Source organism: Falco biarmicus, chromosome 4 (assembly GCF_023638135.1).
Source record: "Falco biarmicus isolate bFalBia1 chromosome 4, bFalBia1.pri, whole genome shotgun sequence".
In the NCBI taxonomy this organism is placed as follows: domain Eukaryota; kingdom Metazoa; phylum Chordata; class Aves; order Falconiformes; family Falconidae; genus Falco; species Falco biarmicus.
Window position 1 is genome coordinate 86,923,906 of NC_079291.1, and position 13,753 is coordinate 86,937,658.

Genomic DNA, 13,753 nt, shown 5'->3' on the forward strand with positions numbered 1-13,753 from the left:
AAAAAAAAAAAAAAAAAAAAAAGAAGGGGAAAAAAAAAGCAGCAAATGAAAAAAGCAACCAAAGGAACGTGGAGAAGCCAGAACGGAGACCCAACCACTGCGCAGCCGAGCTGAGGAGCAGCAGCAGGAGCTCAGCGCATGGCCCAGCCTGGCGGCAGGGCACAGCCCACGGGCACATCCCGCAGACACCCATGGCTCCCCAGCGGGGCACGGGCACCAGAGCAGCCCCATGCCCGAGCCAGTGGCAGCTTATGGGGCTCCTGCAGCTGCGGGGCTCCCACAGCCGGGCTGCTGGGGGTCCTGCTCCTCGCGACGGCATCCCCGGAGCAGAGGGGCTGCAGGCACAGCTGGGCTGGGGTCTGCAGTGCCAGCACCCCATGCCTGGCCATCCAAGCCCTGGTGCAGCCACCGCCTGCGCCCCACACTGCTGGCCCGCTGCACAGACCCAGGGCTGCAGGTGGTGGGGTGGCTACGACCCCCCCAGCATTGCTGCGGAGCCAGCTGCATCCCAGGAGCCACGGAGCTCATCCCGCGGTACCGGCACAGGACCCATGGCCGGAGGGAGCCTCTACCCCTGCCTGTCCAGCAGCTCCGCAGCCTGTGTGGCAGTGCCCGGCAGCTGGCAGGCACTCCTGCCGCTGCTCCCTTGGGATCTTCATCAAATGCTGCTGTTCCCTGCCCGTGCCCCACTGATGTGGCTGCCCCCGAGATCGTGTGGGGTTGGGAGGGGAGCGAGATGGTCAGTGTGGGGCCCTTCAATGCTGCCCGCAGAAGCATCAGCCCCATTGTGCTGCTCCTGGCAGCGGGCACAGCACGGGCCATCCCAGGGGACCACGCACACCAGCAGGAGCCTACAGGGATGGGGATGGGGACAGGGACAGGCAGCCGCAGGGCAGGGGAGCAGGATCTGATCCCTGACCAGGGAGAGGATCCCTGTGGGGCAGCGCCGGGTCCCTGGCACCGATGCCCAGCCCTGCTGCTCAGACCCCAAGCACCAGGTCCCGTGTTTGCACCACTGCACCATCTCCTCGGGACCACAGTGACGCCTCCGGCTCTCCCCATGCACCAACCTCCTGCCACCACCACCAATGCCCCCACCAGCCCAAAGCCAGCCTGGCCTTGGGGCTGCCCCGCAAGCACCCTTGGGCTGCCGACACCAGCACCACCTGCACCAGGTGGGCACCGACCCCACACGCCTGATGGGGACACCAGCCCCACATGCACAACGGGGACACTGACCCCACACGCCTGATGGGGACACCAGCCCCACATGCACAATGGGGACACCGACCCCACACGCCTGATGGGGACACCAGCCCCACATGCACAATGGGGACACCGACCCCACACGCCTGATGGGGACACCAGCCCCATGCACGTCATGGGGCACTAACCCCACATGCACAACAGGGACACCAGCCCCACACACTTGAAGGCACTGACCCCACATGCATGACGCGGGCATCACCCCAGCTTGGCTTCACCAGCTGCACCCCCAACACCCCCGTCACCGCCAGACCGAAATAGGGTTCCCTGGGGCTGCGTGTTGGGGAGCAGCCCCGTGGGGGGAGGTGGGGGGGGTCGCGGATTATTTGCCTGTTCGTTTGCTTATGGCCTCGACGAGGCTGGAGGGGAAGTAGCCCACACGGTCGTTGCCGGTCCGGTTGTCGTGAATGCAGCCCTTCCAGCGCCCGTCCGCGTGCTGCTCCAGCACCTGCGGGCAGGGGCCGGGTCAGGGGCCGGTGCCACCAGCGGGGTTTCCCCGGCCCCCCCCAGCCGCACTCACGGTGATGACGTCCCCGGCTTTCACGTTGAGGCTGGTCAGGTCGTAGTTGTTGCAATAGTCCTTGATGGCCCGGACCTGCAGCGCGGCGGAGGCGTCTGTGGGGACAGAGCGGAAGCGTCACTGGCCGCCCACCCTGCAAGGACTGTCACCCCCAACCCGGCACCCCCCCTGGCCCCCCTACCCCGCAACATCTGCTTGATCTCCTTGCTGGCCTGGCTGGTGGTGAACTGGTTGACGATGTCCAGAGCGGTCTGGTTGTAGGTGTTCCTGACGTGGGCGTTGATCCCGCTCTGCAACGGCACGGAGCAGGCTTGGGAGGAGGCTGCCCCCTGCCACCCTCCAGGACCCCCCCGGCCCACCCCAGGACCAGCAGCTGGAGGGCACAGCTCACTGCCTTGCTGTGTCCCCGACTGGGACCCTCACCCCCATGCCCTGGGAGAGCTGCACACGCTGTTCTGCAACCCTCAGCCGCAGGGTCACTCCCCTCCCGCAGCCTCTCCCTAGGTGGGGGTGCCTGGGGGGCCCTTACATCCAGCAGCAGCCGCACCACGTCTGTCTTGCCGCAGAGGGCCGCCTCGTGCAGCGCCGTGCCCGCCTTGGTTTGCCGGTTGATGTCGATGCCAGCCTGCAGCAGCAGCCTGCAGGCAGACGGCGGAGTCAGCAATGGGGGGGGGGGGAGGGGGCGCGGACACCCACCGGCGCTGCCCTCCCCACCCGTGGCACCCACCGGATGATGTCAATGTGGCCGTTCTTGGCGGCGAGGTGCAGGGGGCTGGTGCCATTGGGGTCGGTGGCATCCCCCGGCTTGGGCTCCAGCAGCGCAGCACACATGTTGCTGTTCAGGAGCAGTTGGACCACCTGGCTCAGCAAACACAGACGGAGCAGGGCTGCAAGGGCGGCTCAGCCGCCTGCCGGGGCTGTGGCCACCCCAGCCCCCCACCTCCCCTCCCTACTCTTCCCCCTCCTCCAGCAGCCAGAGACCCCCGGCAGCGGTGGCACCGCAGGTCCCCACCACGAGCCATCCCAGGGGCTGCCCTGTGCCCCCGGGCTGCTCCAGCACCCCAGGGACCTCGCTATGCCCCCATCCCCTTCCGCTCTTCCTCTCGGGGGTCCCGGCCCTGTGAGGACTTACCCCCGACCCGGCCAAACTCGCATGCCAGGTCCAGGGGCGTCTTCCCCGAATTGTCCATGATGCAGGGGTTGGACTGGTGCTGCAGGAGCATCTCTGACTGCGGAGGAGTGAGATCCCAGCTCAGCGAGGGCAGCGAGGGCAGCACAGCCCCCCAGCCACCACCAACCGGCCCCACCGTACCACGTCGTAGTGCCCGTGCTGTGCTGCCAGGTGCAGGGGGATCTGGCCCTCATCCGACGGGATATTTACAGAGGAACCCGCTTTCAGCACCATTTTCATGGGCTCCTTCTTGCCTTGCCAAGCCGCGTAGTGCAGGGGCCTCATGCCTGCGGGCGTGCAGGACAGCACCTGTCAGCCCCTCGGGCATGCCAACGCACCAGAGGGGCACGGGGCAGGGGGCCACAGCCAGGGCCCAGGGACTCGCCTTTGTTGTCCTTGATGTCCACCGCAGCCTGCGCCTCCAGCAGCAGCGAGATAAGCTCCGTGTTGCCGTTGAGCGCCGCATGGTGCAGAGCCGAGAACCTGGGGACCGGCCACGGTGTCAGGGGTCGTCCCTGTCCCTCCGTAGCCTTGGCAGCATGGCCTCAAGCCTGCAGCCACCACAGCACCCCAGGGCACTCACTCTGCCTCCCACATGCACGTGTCCCTAAGCTCCCCAGGCCACCCCACCTCTACATCCCTCCATGGGCATCCAGAGAAAGAGCTGCCGCAGGGACCATCTGGGGCCGAGGCATGAGCCAGCCGTGTCCCGGCATACAACAAGGGCCAGAGGGTGGGATGTGCCAGGGCAGATGTGGGTTTGCTCTCCAGCTCATCACTTTATTTAGTTTACCCTGGGATGCTGCAGCCACAGGACAGACCCCCCCAGCCCACGTGGTGGGGCACAGGGCTGGGGATGCCGCCGAGCTGGGAGCGGCAGCTGGTGGGTCGGATCAGGGGATGCTGGAGTGAGACGGATGCAGATGAAATGCTCCCTGGGGACGCTGAGACCCGATGGAGCTGGAGGTGATGGGCAAGACAAGCATGGGGCGGGGGTCCCACCCAGGGGACTGCTGACCCACTTCCTCCAGCCTGGCCCTAGCGGCATGACCACGGGCACCATCGCAAGGCAGGGGGCCCAGGCTGCCAGATGGCAGCGGTGCCCCTGTCTGCTGCTGGGTCTTGCCATAGGGTGGGGAAAGCCCCCAGCCCTGCACCCCGCTCTGCTTTCGCAGCACCCGGCATCGGCTGAGCCAGGAGGCTCACTGCTGGGAAGCAGGCCAGGAGCTGACCTACTTGCTGCTGCCGCCGGCAGCATCCTCCACGCGGCTGCGCTGGTGCCCGCCACCCCACTGCTCCGGGTCCTGGGCACACACAGCATCCCCGTCCCATCCCCAGGGACACCCCAGTGTCACCGAAGCACAGGAACAGGCTGCGGACCCCAGCGGGACCTGCCAGCCCCCACAGCTGCCCAGTGCCCGAGAGGCAGACAGTAGGGCAGCGATCCCATCTGCCCCCCATCACCAAGACCCCCAGCTGAGGCAGGAGGACGCATCCCCACCCGGGACCACACTCCAGCCACCACGTTCCCCACGGAGCTGCCGCGTGCGATCCCCCGGCAGGGAGCAGCGATGTGAGCAGACAGCTCGCGCAGGAGGCCGATCCCCAACGTCTGCCCGGGAAATGTCAACATTTTCCGCTCCAGCGCCCTGCTCAAATCCGCTCAAGATGGTGCAAATCGCAGTCCTCCCCGGGGCTGCCTCGAAGCCTTCCCCCTGGCATGGCCCACTCGGCCACGCGCTGGGCAGGGCATCGTCCCCCGGGCAAGCGCGGGGATACCAGCACGGTGCACACCTACGGTGCTCACCAGCCCAGGAATCAGCGAGCACAGCAGAGATGGGGAAACGGAGGCACAGCCCCACAGCTGGCCAAGCTGGCACAGCACACCAGTGGCACAGCAGAGCACACATGGGCTGCAGCCTGGCTCTGACCCGCATTCTCCCAAAGTAGATCCTTTCCAGGAGCAGCGCTGGAGGCTGCTCCCCAGTTGCAGGGCTGCTCTTGCACCCCCAAGCCAGCCAGCAGCCACAGGCAGTTGCAGGCAGGATTATGAGCAGGGGCCCTGCCTGCAGCTCCCAACTGCCACCCCAGCCCTGCTGCCACGCACAGCCCTCCACAACCTCTCCGGCAGCCACTGCACGAGGTGGTCTGTGGGGTGATGCACCCCCTCACCCTGCCCACACTGCGCCCTCCAGCCTCTGCCCCACGCAGGCAGCACCATGCGGCCGCCCCACCGCTGGCTGGCATGCGCGCTCCCACCGCCATGCACGCTGGCTCACACAGCCACGCTTGCATGCACACGCACACTCAGCTGCACAGCCACACGCTTGCATGCACCCATGCACACACACACACACGTGCACACACATAGGCTGGCAGAGCCAATGCACCGGCAGGTACCAGGGGATGACCACTGCCGCCGCCCCGGTGCCAGGGCCCTGCTCAGGGTGACGATGAGGAGGGACCGAGGCCGCTGCGGCTGTGTGTCACCAGGGCATGCCCTCCCATTCCTGACCCTATCTGGCCCCACCGCTCACTGCCATTTCCACAGCCACAACAGAGCTGTCCCTGGGGACCCAAGTGGCATCACCCTGGCCCGCATCCTGCTGCCCCACTCCATGGGGGGACCACGGGGCAGGGGGAGCCGGGGGCCGGGAGCGGCTGCTGGCCAGCTCTGCAAGCAGTGCTCCCCACTACCACCGCTGCCCCCTCTCCACGGTGCTCCGGCTGCCACCCTGCACCAGCAGCTTCATGAGTGTGAATTAGCAGGCGCAGAGCCCCCTCCCCTGCTACCCCCCACCTGATGCCAGCTGCAAAGCAGCCCAGCGGGGTCACAGCTCACCTGCCCCGTGCCCCGCAGAGCTGCTCCCTGCACAGCACCCACAGAGCCCCGAGCCTGCAGCAGAGCTGGGGAAGGGCCAGCCAGGCACCCCCAGGGCACAGCTCTCCCTCTGCCTTTCAGCCCTCACCTCCTGCCTCCCCTGACGCCCACAGCTGCTACACGCCAGCCCACTGGCTCAGGGGTGCAGGCAAGGCTCAGCCACACTGGCTAACAGGAATGAGAGCCCTCGTCCATCCGGACCCCAACATCTGGACTGCATCGCTCCAGAGAGCCCAGCATGCCCACACAGACACGAGAGTCCTGCCCACTGTGATGCATGCATCCCCCAGCACGCACAACCCTGCCCACAGCACCCCATGGCACACGCACCCTTTTTTTCTGTACCCCACAGCATGTGCACCCTTGCCCACACACCCCGCTGCATGCATGCCCGGGCACGGGGCTCCCACTCACCCGTCGGTGTCTTGGAAGTTGACGTTGACTTTCTTTGCTGATCCGAGGAGCTCTAGGAGGGAGGGAAGGGGACAGCACGTTAGAGCAGCGTGGGAGGCCGCTGGGGCAGGGACCCAGGGTGCCCTGGAGAGGTGACGCGGCTGCAGCTCCAGGTTTCCCTCCCCACCAAGGTTTCGGCTCCCTGCAGCTCTGCAGCCTGGGCTGGGGCGCAGCATGGTGCTGTGCAGGGCTGCCCGAGCCTGCAGGCAGCTGCAGGCCGGAGGGCTCGGGGTGGAGGGGTCCCCGCTGCCGGCAGCAGGGTCCGAGGGACTCTCCCGGCACCAGGGTCTCTGTTTGCCTGGGCTGCGGGGGGTTTGCCTGGGGTTCCCTCCCTGGCTCCTTCGACTCACTGGGGCTCTGGCATGGCCCCAGTGCCACACCGAGCCACCGGGCCAGGCTGCTTTGGCAGAGCAGGGAGCTCGGCACGCTCCCCTGTGCCCCAGCGTGCCCCCTGCCCCTGCAGCCCCCCCAGCACTGCCCCACTCCCGCCCCAGGCTTGCCTGTGTGGGAAAATAAACCACCCACCTCGGGGCAATCCAATTAGCACCACGAGGAAGGATGGAGCCAGATTTACATAAGATTTAACCGAAAAATGCCAGTTAGGCTTTCCAGTGAGCCTGCTCTTCCTTGCAGCCCCCAGCGGGGAGCCGCAGCAGGAGGAGGAGGAGGAAGGGGAGCGTGGCTGCAGCATGGCAGAGCCCCGGGGTGAGGAACCACGGAGCAGCCCCCGTGGCCACCACAGCGAGCCGGCACTGGCACTGCCCTGAGCTTATAATTCTAAGGCTGCACGGCCCGGCAGGGAGAAGGGGTGGCCGTCCCCTCCCCGGCAGCTCAGCAGGAAGCGTGCGGGGGACAAGTGCCAGCGACAAGCACTCGCTGGGAGAAGCCGGCTGGAAGGGGTGACTTCAGGCAGGGAAAGGAGATGCAGGGCCAGAGGGACGCTCCCGGTGCACCATGACCATGGCCTTGCTCGCTCCCCCTGTACTGCATCTCCTTGTCAGCATCCCACTGTGGTATTCAATTATTTGGCACAAAGGGCTGTGTCAGCAAATGGAGCACGGGGGCCACCGGCAGCAGGGAAGGCGGCTGTGCCCGGCCCTGACCCACAAGCCCGGGGAGCGGTGCCAGGCTGAGCCAATGCTGCCTGGGCCACACGTGGTGGATGGTTCGAGGGGCAGCTGCGGCAGTGGCAGGGGTTTCTCCCTGCCCATGCAGAGACTCCCAAGCTCTGGCACCCAGTGCCGGCTCCCTCCCGCGCTCCATCGGCCACTCGACAGTCGGAGCTGCAGGACATTTGCTAACGATGACACGGACTGGTGCTGATGGGCAAGAGCTACAGAGCATGACTTCGGAACAGCCACAACAATCAGTCTCCATCCACCACCTCCCCAGCACCGCACGTGGTGCCACAGGGTGGCTGTGGGATGACAGTGCGGGAAGGGACAGGGGCGCCGTGAGGTCCCCACGGTGTGAGGAGGAATGGGGGCACCACAAGGTCCCCTGGGTGCACAGAGGGATGGGGCGTCATGGGGTCCCCAAGGTGTGGGGAGGAACAGGGGCACCACAGGGTCCCTGTGTGCAGAGAGGGACCAGGCACTGTGGGGTCCCCAGGGCATGCAGAGGGACAGGGCACTGCAGGGTCCCCAGGGCATGCAGAGGGACAGGGTCACTGTGGGGTACCCGCAGGGAGCCCCACTCACCCTCCTTCCAGCAAACCAAGTGCCACCGGCCCAAGCCCCACACGATGACGCAGCCTCCCTTGCCCCGGCAGCCCACAGTTCAATTAACACACGAACAAACCACCCCAGCAACAAATCCCCATCGGGGTGGCCAGGCCCAGGGAACAGCCCCCACATCCCATTCCTGCTGCAGCATCCCTGTGCTCGGAAGGACTGGACGCTGCCGGCGGGCACAGCCCCCCGGCACTGGGACCGACCGCAGCGGACGGGGCCGAGTGGGTCCCCGCCAGCCCCGAGCTGCCGCCAGGCTCCCCAACAAAGGTGCCATTCAGTGCCGGTGGAGAGGAGCCCAGGACCGCTTCCGCTGCTGCCCCGCGCCAAAAAGCAGATCCCAGGAGAAGGGGGCCGAGCCACCCCCCAGGGATGCAAATGGCCAGTGGACAAAAGGAGCCGGCGGGCGCAGGAGCGGCATCGTGCCCGGCACTGGCTCCAATCTCCGGCCCCGAGAGGGGCCCCTCTCCGGCTAACCGGTCCTTGCAGACGGACGGACGGATGTCAGCAGGTCTGCGGTGCCTGGCCTTTCCCACGGGTTGCTCCCAGCGAGGGGCTGGGATGGAGCAATGCCTGGGGATCGGCGTTGCGGGGTGCAGCGGTGACGTCGTTGGCATCACTGCTACGCCCCGCGACACCGACCCCCAGGTGTGTGCCGGCAGCCCCCAGCACTGGCCAAACCAGCATCAGCCGAACACACCGTAGCAGTGAATCTCTCCTCCCTGCACCTGCAGGAGAGGCTGTGGCTGCCAAAATCTGTTTAGCACTTCCATCAACACCCGTGCCAAGTGCTTAGTCAGTGACTTCCAGCCACGCAGCGGTTTGACTTTCATTAAAGCTCTGGCAGTGGCCGCCAGCCTACCAGTGCCCCGTGCTGGGCTGCGGTGAGCTCAGGCCCCAGCATGACTTCAAGTGCTGCCGGGAAAAGGTCTCTGGGTGCAGCATGGGTCTGTTGGGTCCCCTGGGGAGCAGCCAGGTGGTCTCATGTCCTCCTTTGGTGCAGCACCCCAGGTGCTGCCAGCTGCCTGGCAGCATGGTGAGGTGTGGATGGTGGTACTGATGATGGTGCAGCGGCTGGCATCCCCGCAGGGCCAGCCCAAGGTCCCAGACGGTGGGAGCTGGCATGGTACCAGTGGAGAATCAACCCTGTGTCTGCACCAGCACCAGGACCCTTGAGGGACAGTAGCTTTGCACAGGCAGCAGGCAGGGCAGGGAAAGCAGCAGTTGCCACATCAGCCAGCACCACCAAAGCTCCTGAGGGGCTGCGAGCAAAACCCTTACCTCATGGTCCCACCGCCCAGGAATTAAGCCCCTCCTGTAACGAAGGAGCGCACTTGTACAGCACAGCATTGGAAGCCTGGCAAAAAGGTCGCAGCGCTGCAGCCAGAGCATGGAGCCCAACCAAGCTCTTGGCAAGCCCTGCTGCAGCTGGGTGCTCCCAGTTCCCTGGGCAGGGGGAGCAGGACGGGCACCCCAACATGCTGCCAGACCCACAGCCCAGGGCCACATCAGCCCCACTGCAGGATCTGCAGCTTGTCTGGGGGCACCGAGACATGGGAGAGCTTGTTAACATCTGGGACGCACAAGGAAAACTGCTCCGCTAACAAGGGAGAGGGAAAGGAGCTGAGAGCGCTGCCAATTAAAAATACCAGCCACAAAAGGAGACAGGCACGGCGGGGAGGAGAACAGGGCTCCTGCACAGCCACGCTGCCAGCAGGCACCGAGCATGTCCCTGGCCATCCTCCCTGCTGGGATCGCTGGCAGGGTGACAGAGATCACCGAGCACCTGCGAGCACCCACGGGCACCGTCCCGCCCTGTCCGTTCAGAGGTGGATGCCGGAGCCATCAGGCAGATGTTGCAGCACAGAGGGACAATGGCAACCCCAGCACTGGGGTCCTTGCTCAGATCGCCTGAGCCCCACACTGGTGACACCCCAGTGTCCCCTCTTTGCTCCCCATGGGCTGCTCAGGTAATGGTCATGCCACGTGGGAGCACAGGGTTCCCCTTGCATCGCAGCCCCATGGCACAGCCGCCCCCCCCCCCCCCCCCCCAGCTCTTGGGGCGCCCTGCACCCTGTGAGCATCCTGAGAGGCCTGATGGTGCTGAGTAGGGTCAGGCAGGCCCCAGGCCAGGGGAACGCTGCGCTGCCTCCAGCAAGCTCTGGCACCACTGGGTCCGGCTCCAGCCCACGGCTCCTGCCGCTGCCGTCTGCCATAGACACCGACTACAAACAGCGTCTGCTGCGAGTAAACACCGCCGCGGGGAGCTCAGCCCAGCCGCTACTCCCAGAAATGCCTTTACTTAAAGACAAGAATCACGGTAGCTAAATGCACGCTTGAATTCCGCCTGGCGCTCTGCATGCAGCGAGCTCCTCGCCGGTACCGGCCTCCCCTGGCACGTGCCGGCCTGTGCCTGCCGCCCCACCGCAGCGACAGCCCCGGGCGGGCACTGCGATGGCAGGTGACGCACGCATCGGCTGCACGTGCAGGGCTGGGCGGGTACCAGGGAGCTGCCCTGTCCGACCCCAGGGTCTGGCTGTGCATCACCCTGACCCCCTGCAACCACAGCTCTGGGCACACCAGCGCACACCTTGGGGAGACCTCTGTGCCCAACAGCTGCTCTGGGCACCCTGGTGCATGCCATGGGGACACCCTTGTGCCCAACCGCTGCTCCAGGAACCCTGGTGCACGCCACGGGGAAACCCTCATGCCTAAGCACTGCTTTGGGCACCCTGGTGCATGCCACAGGGAGACCCTCCGTGCCCAACTGCTGCTTCCAGGCACCCTGGTGCGTGCCACAGGAAGACCCTCATGGCCAACCACTGCTCTAAGCACCCTGGTGCACGCCATGGGGAGACCCTCACGGCCAACCGCTGCTCCAGGCACTCTGGTGCACACCACAGGGAGACCCCCTGCCCAGCCACAGCTCTGGGCACCCTGGCACATGCCACAGGGAGACCTCCATGCCCAGCTGCTCCAGCCCTGTCCCTGAACACGTCTGAGGCGACGGCCACACATGGAGGGACTGCTCAGTTCCTCTCCCTTCCCAGCAGCGGGGCCACACAGCACCTATTGGCATGCTCATGCACCAGCCCCCTGCATCTGCAGCCAGTACAGCGCCAGCAGTGATCGATGCCCGGCTGGGGCGCAGGGGCTCCCGGCCAAGCCCCCGCTGACAAAGCACATCCTCGCCCAGCTCCCCCCAGCAGTGCTGCGCCAGCTCACTGGGAGCCGGCGGCTGCTCCGAGCAGATGGCTCCAGCCTCCGCTAAATCAACATCTACTTAATGAGGGGAAAGCCGTCACTGCCCCCTCCCAGCTTGGCAGCAATGGCAAATGAGCCAGGGCAACCCCTCAAATCCTCCTCCCCATCCCCTCCATCACCCCACTGCAGTGGTCTCCCTCTCCTCTGGCCCCACCATCCCTGCCACTTCCCCCCTCCACAGCCCATGTGGCCAGCAGGACCTCACGTGTCCCCTTGCACACACAACAGGGACCCCCAGGACCCCACAAGCAGGATGACACCAAGTATCCACAGGAAAGATATTCAAGGCAAAGCTCCTGTTTAGGAGGAGGAGGGAGGACCCTGCAGCAGCATTGCCGTGAGCTGCCGGATAAAGGAAGCATCCAAAATAGCTGCTCTTAATTATATCCTTGCTGACGAGCGCCACACAAACAACAGGCGCTGCAAGCACTCGCTGCACGAGGAGCCCTGGCACAAGTGGTCTTATTCCTCACAGCAAGGAGGGGGTCCCTGCTGTGGGGTCCCCATGGGGGCGTGTGCACGGGCAGAGTGTGTGGCCACACACAGCCCCACGGAGGTGACTGGAACAGCCCCAGCTGGGTCCGATGGAGATGGGGATGCGGGGAGCCAGTCCTCACCACTGTCAGACAGCAAAAAGCTTGTACTCCTGCAGCCAAGGTCGTGCCAAGCACCGAGGCTGAAGCGATGTTCAGATGCTAATGAAGCTGTTATCATCTTCTGATCGATTTTGACTGTATAAATAATGCACCGGGAAGCTCGAAGGCTGTTGGCTGCATGGGAAGGGATTGCCTGGGGCAAGGAGGTGGCAGAGATGGGATGGACCCATTGAGACCAGAACCCACCACAGCTGGACAGCCTGGTGCCCACCACAACTGGATAACAACTGCTCATCACAGCTGGACACCCCAGTGCCCACCACAGCTGGATAGCAACTGCCCATCACAGCTGGACACCCCAATGCCCACCACAGCTGGATAACAACTGCTCACCACAGCTGGACACCCCAATGCCCACCACCACTGGATAACTGCCCATCACAACTGGATAACAACTGCTCACCACAGCTGGACACCACAGGGCCCATCATAGCTGGACACCCACAGCTGGGTGCCCCAGTGCCCATCACAAGCCATTCCCAAAATCCCAAGGCACTTTTGGGGGATGCTGGCCCTGTGCCCCGCACACTTGCTGGCGGTCTGGAACACCCAGCCCTTGCACGGAACCTTCCCTGGGGAGCGGAGAAATCTTCCCTTCAAAATCAATAGGCCATGGCAGCCTGAGTCATGGTGCTGCAGCAGCGCAGGGCTGTCCCCTGAGGCCGGGATGAAGCAACTTAAATACAGCTTTCAAGAGGCAGTGGGGACTCCTCTGTGATTTTTTTTGTTTAAAAAAGGGAAACTTTTTGATTCTGAGGGAGGACGAGTGGCTGAGCCTACGGGCTGCCTGGGCAGGCAGGGACAGGGGACGTGGGTACCCAAGGCAGAGCCCACCACTAAAATCCTAGGACTGAAGCTGGCCAGGTGACCCAGCACCCCATGGTGCCCACCAGCACCGTGCCGGGTCAGAGGTGCCCACCAGTGGCTCCCACGAGCATTCCCATTCTCCCTGCATCACCGAGCCGTATCCTCACCTGACCTTTGCTGTGTGGTGCCGTGGAGCCTGGCCGAGCCACACTGCATCAGCCAGACGCCCCCAGCACTGCAGGGCCTCCCTCAGCCCCAGTTTGGGGGTCAGCCGTGCAGCCCCCCGGCTCTGCAGATGCTTCCGACGGGCACAGGGTTGCTGCCTGTGAAGTCCTGGCAGCCCCCTGCCCACTCCGGGCTGCCAGCAAACCCACTGACCCCTGAACCACACACAGTGCCGTGCTGCCCTGCCTTGCAAAGGCTGCCGGTGACTCGGCCCCGTGTAGCTGGGGATGCAGGGAAGCTGGCAGCAGGGACAGGCAGGGGGGCAGGCAGTGCAGCGATGCATCGGCTCTGGCCCCACAGGTGGGACAGGAGGTGTCACATTCAGCCCCACGGGACCAGCACCAAGCATTGCGCCAGCCCTATCGCACCCATCACTGCCAGCCCGGTGCCAGCCATACGCCCACCCTCGTCTCTGCGGAAATGCATGTTGGTGTCGCTTCCACAGAGCCTTAATTGACAGCCTGCTCTCCCCACGCTGGGGTGGTGGCAAACAGGTAATTTTCAGTAATCAGCCTGGTTGGAACGAGTCACCACCAGCACAGTGAGGCTGCCACAGCAGGGGATGGGATGTGGCTGCTCAGGGCCACTGCCAGTCTGCATCCACCCATCCATCACTGCGTCCACATCCCAGCACAACTGGCACCGCACATCCTCAGTGCCTGAGCAGAGGCCGCCCAGGACACGGGAGCAGAGAGGGGCAGATGCTGGCACCACTCACCTCCACCCCGTGGCAGAGATGATCCTGCCCATCCCCACCCTCCCCACCTCCTTCCCATCCCT

The 13,753-nt window shown here is 65.1% G+C and overlaps 1 protein-coding gene across 1 annotated transcript in view; it reads right to left on the minus strand.

Moving 5' to 3' along the window:
- The window catches only part of CASKIN1 (CASK interacting protein 1), a 33,903-nt gene that overhangs the window by 11,992 nt on the left and 8,158 nt on the right, over positions 1-13,753 (minus strand). The window contains exons 2-10 of the mRNA XM_056338312.1: positions 6,253-6,304; positions 3,343-3,440; positions 3,099-3,244; positions 2,915-3,015; positions 2,514-2,648; positions 2,316-2,424; positions 1,968-2,076; positions 1,787-1,881; positions 1,597-1,714 (exon numbers count right to left, since the gene is read on the minus strand). Of these exons, the coding sequence (XP_056194287.1) occupies positions 1,597-1,714; positions 1,787-1,881; positions 1,968-2,076; positions 2,316-2,424; positions 2,514-2,648; positions 2,915-3,015; positions 3,099-3,244; positions 3,343-3,440; positions 6,253-6,304 (963 nt within the window). The remainder of the gene's footprint in view (positions 1-1,596; positions 1,715-1,786; positions 1,882-1,967; positions 2,077-2,315; positions 2,425-2,513; positions 2,649-2,914; positions 3,016-3,098; positions 3,245-3,342; positions 3,441-6,252; positions 6,305-13,753) is intronic.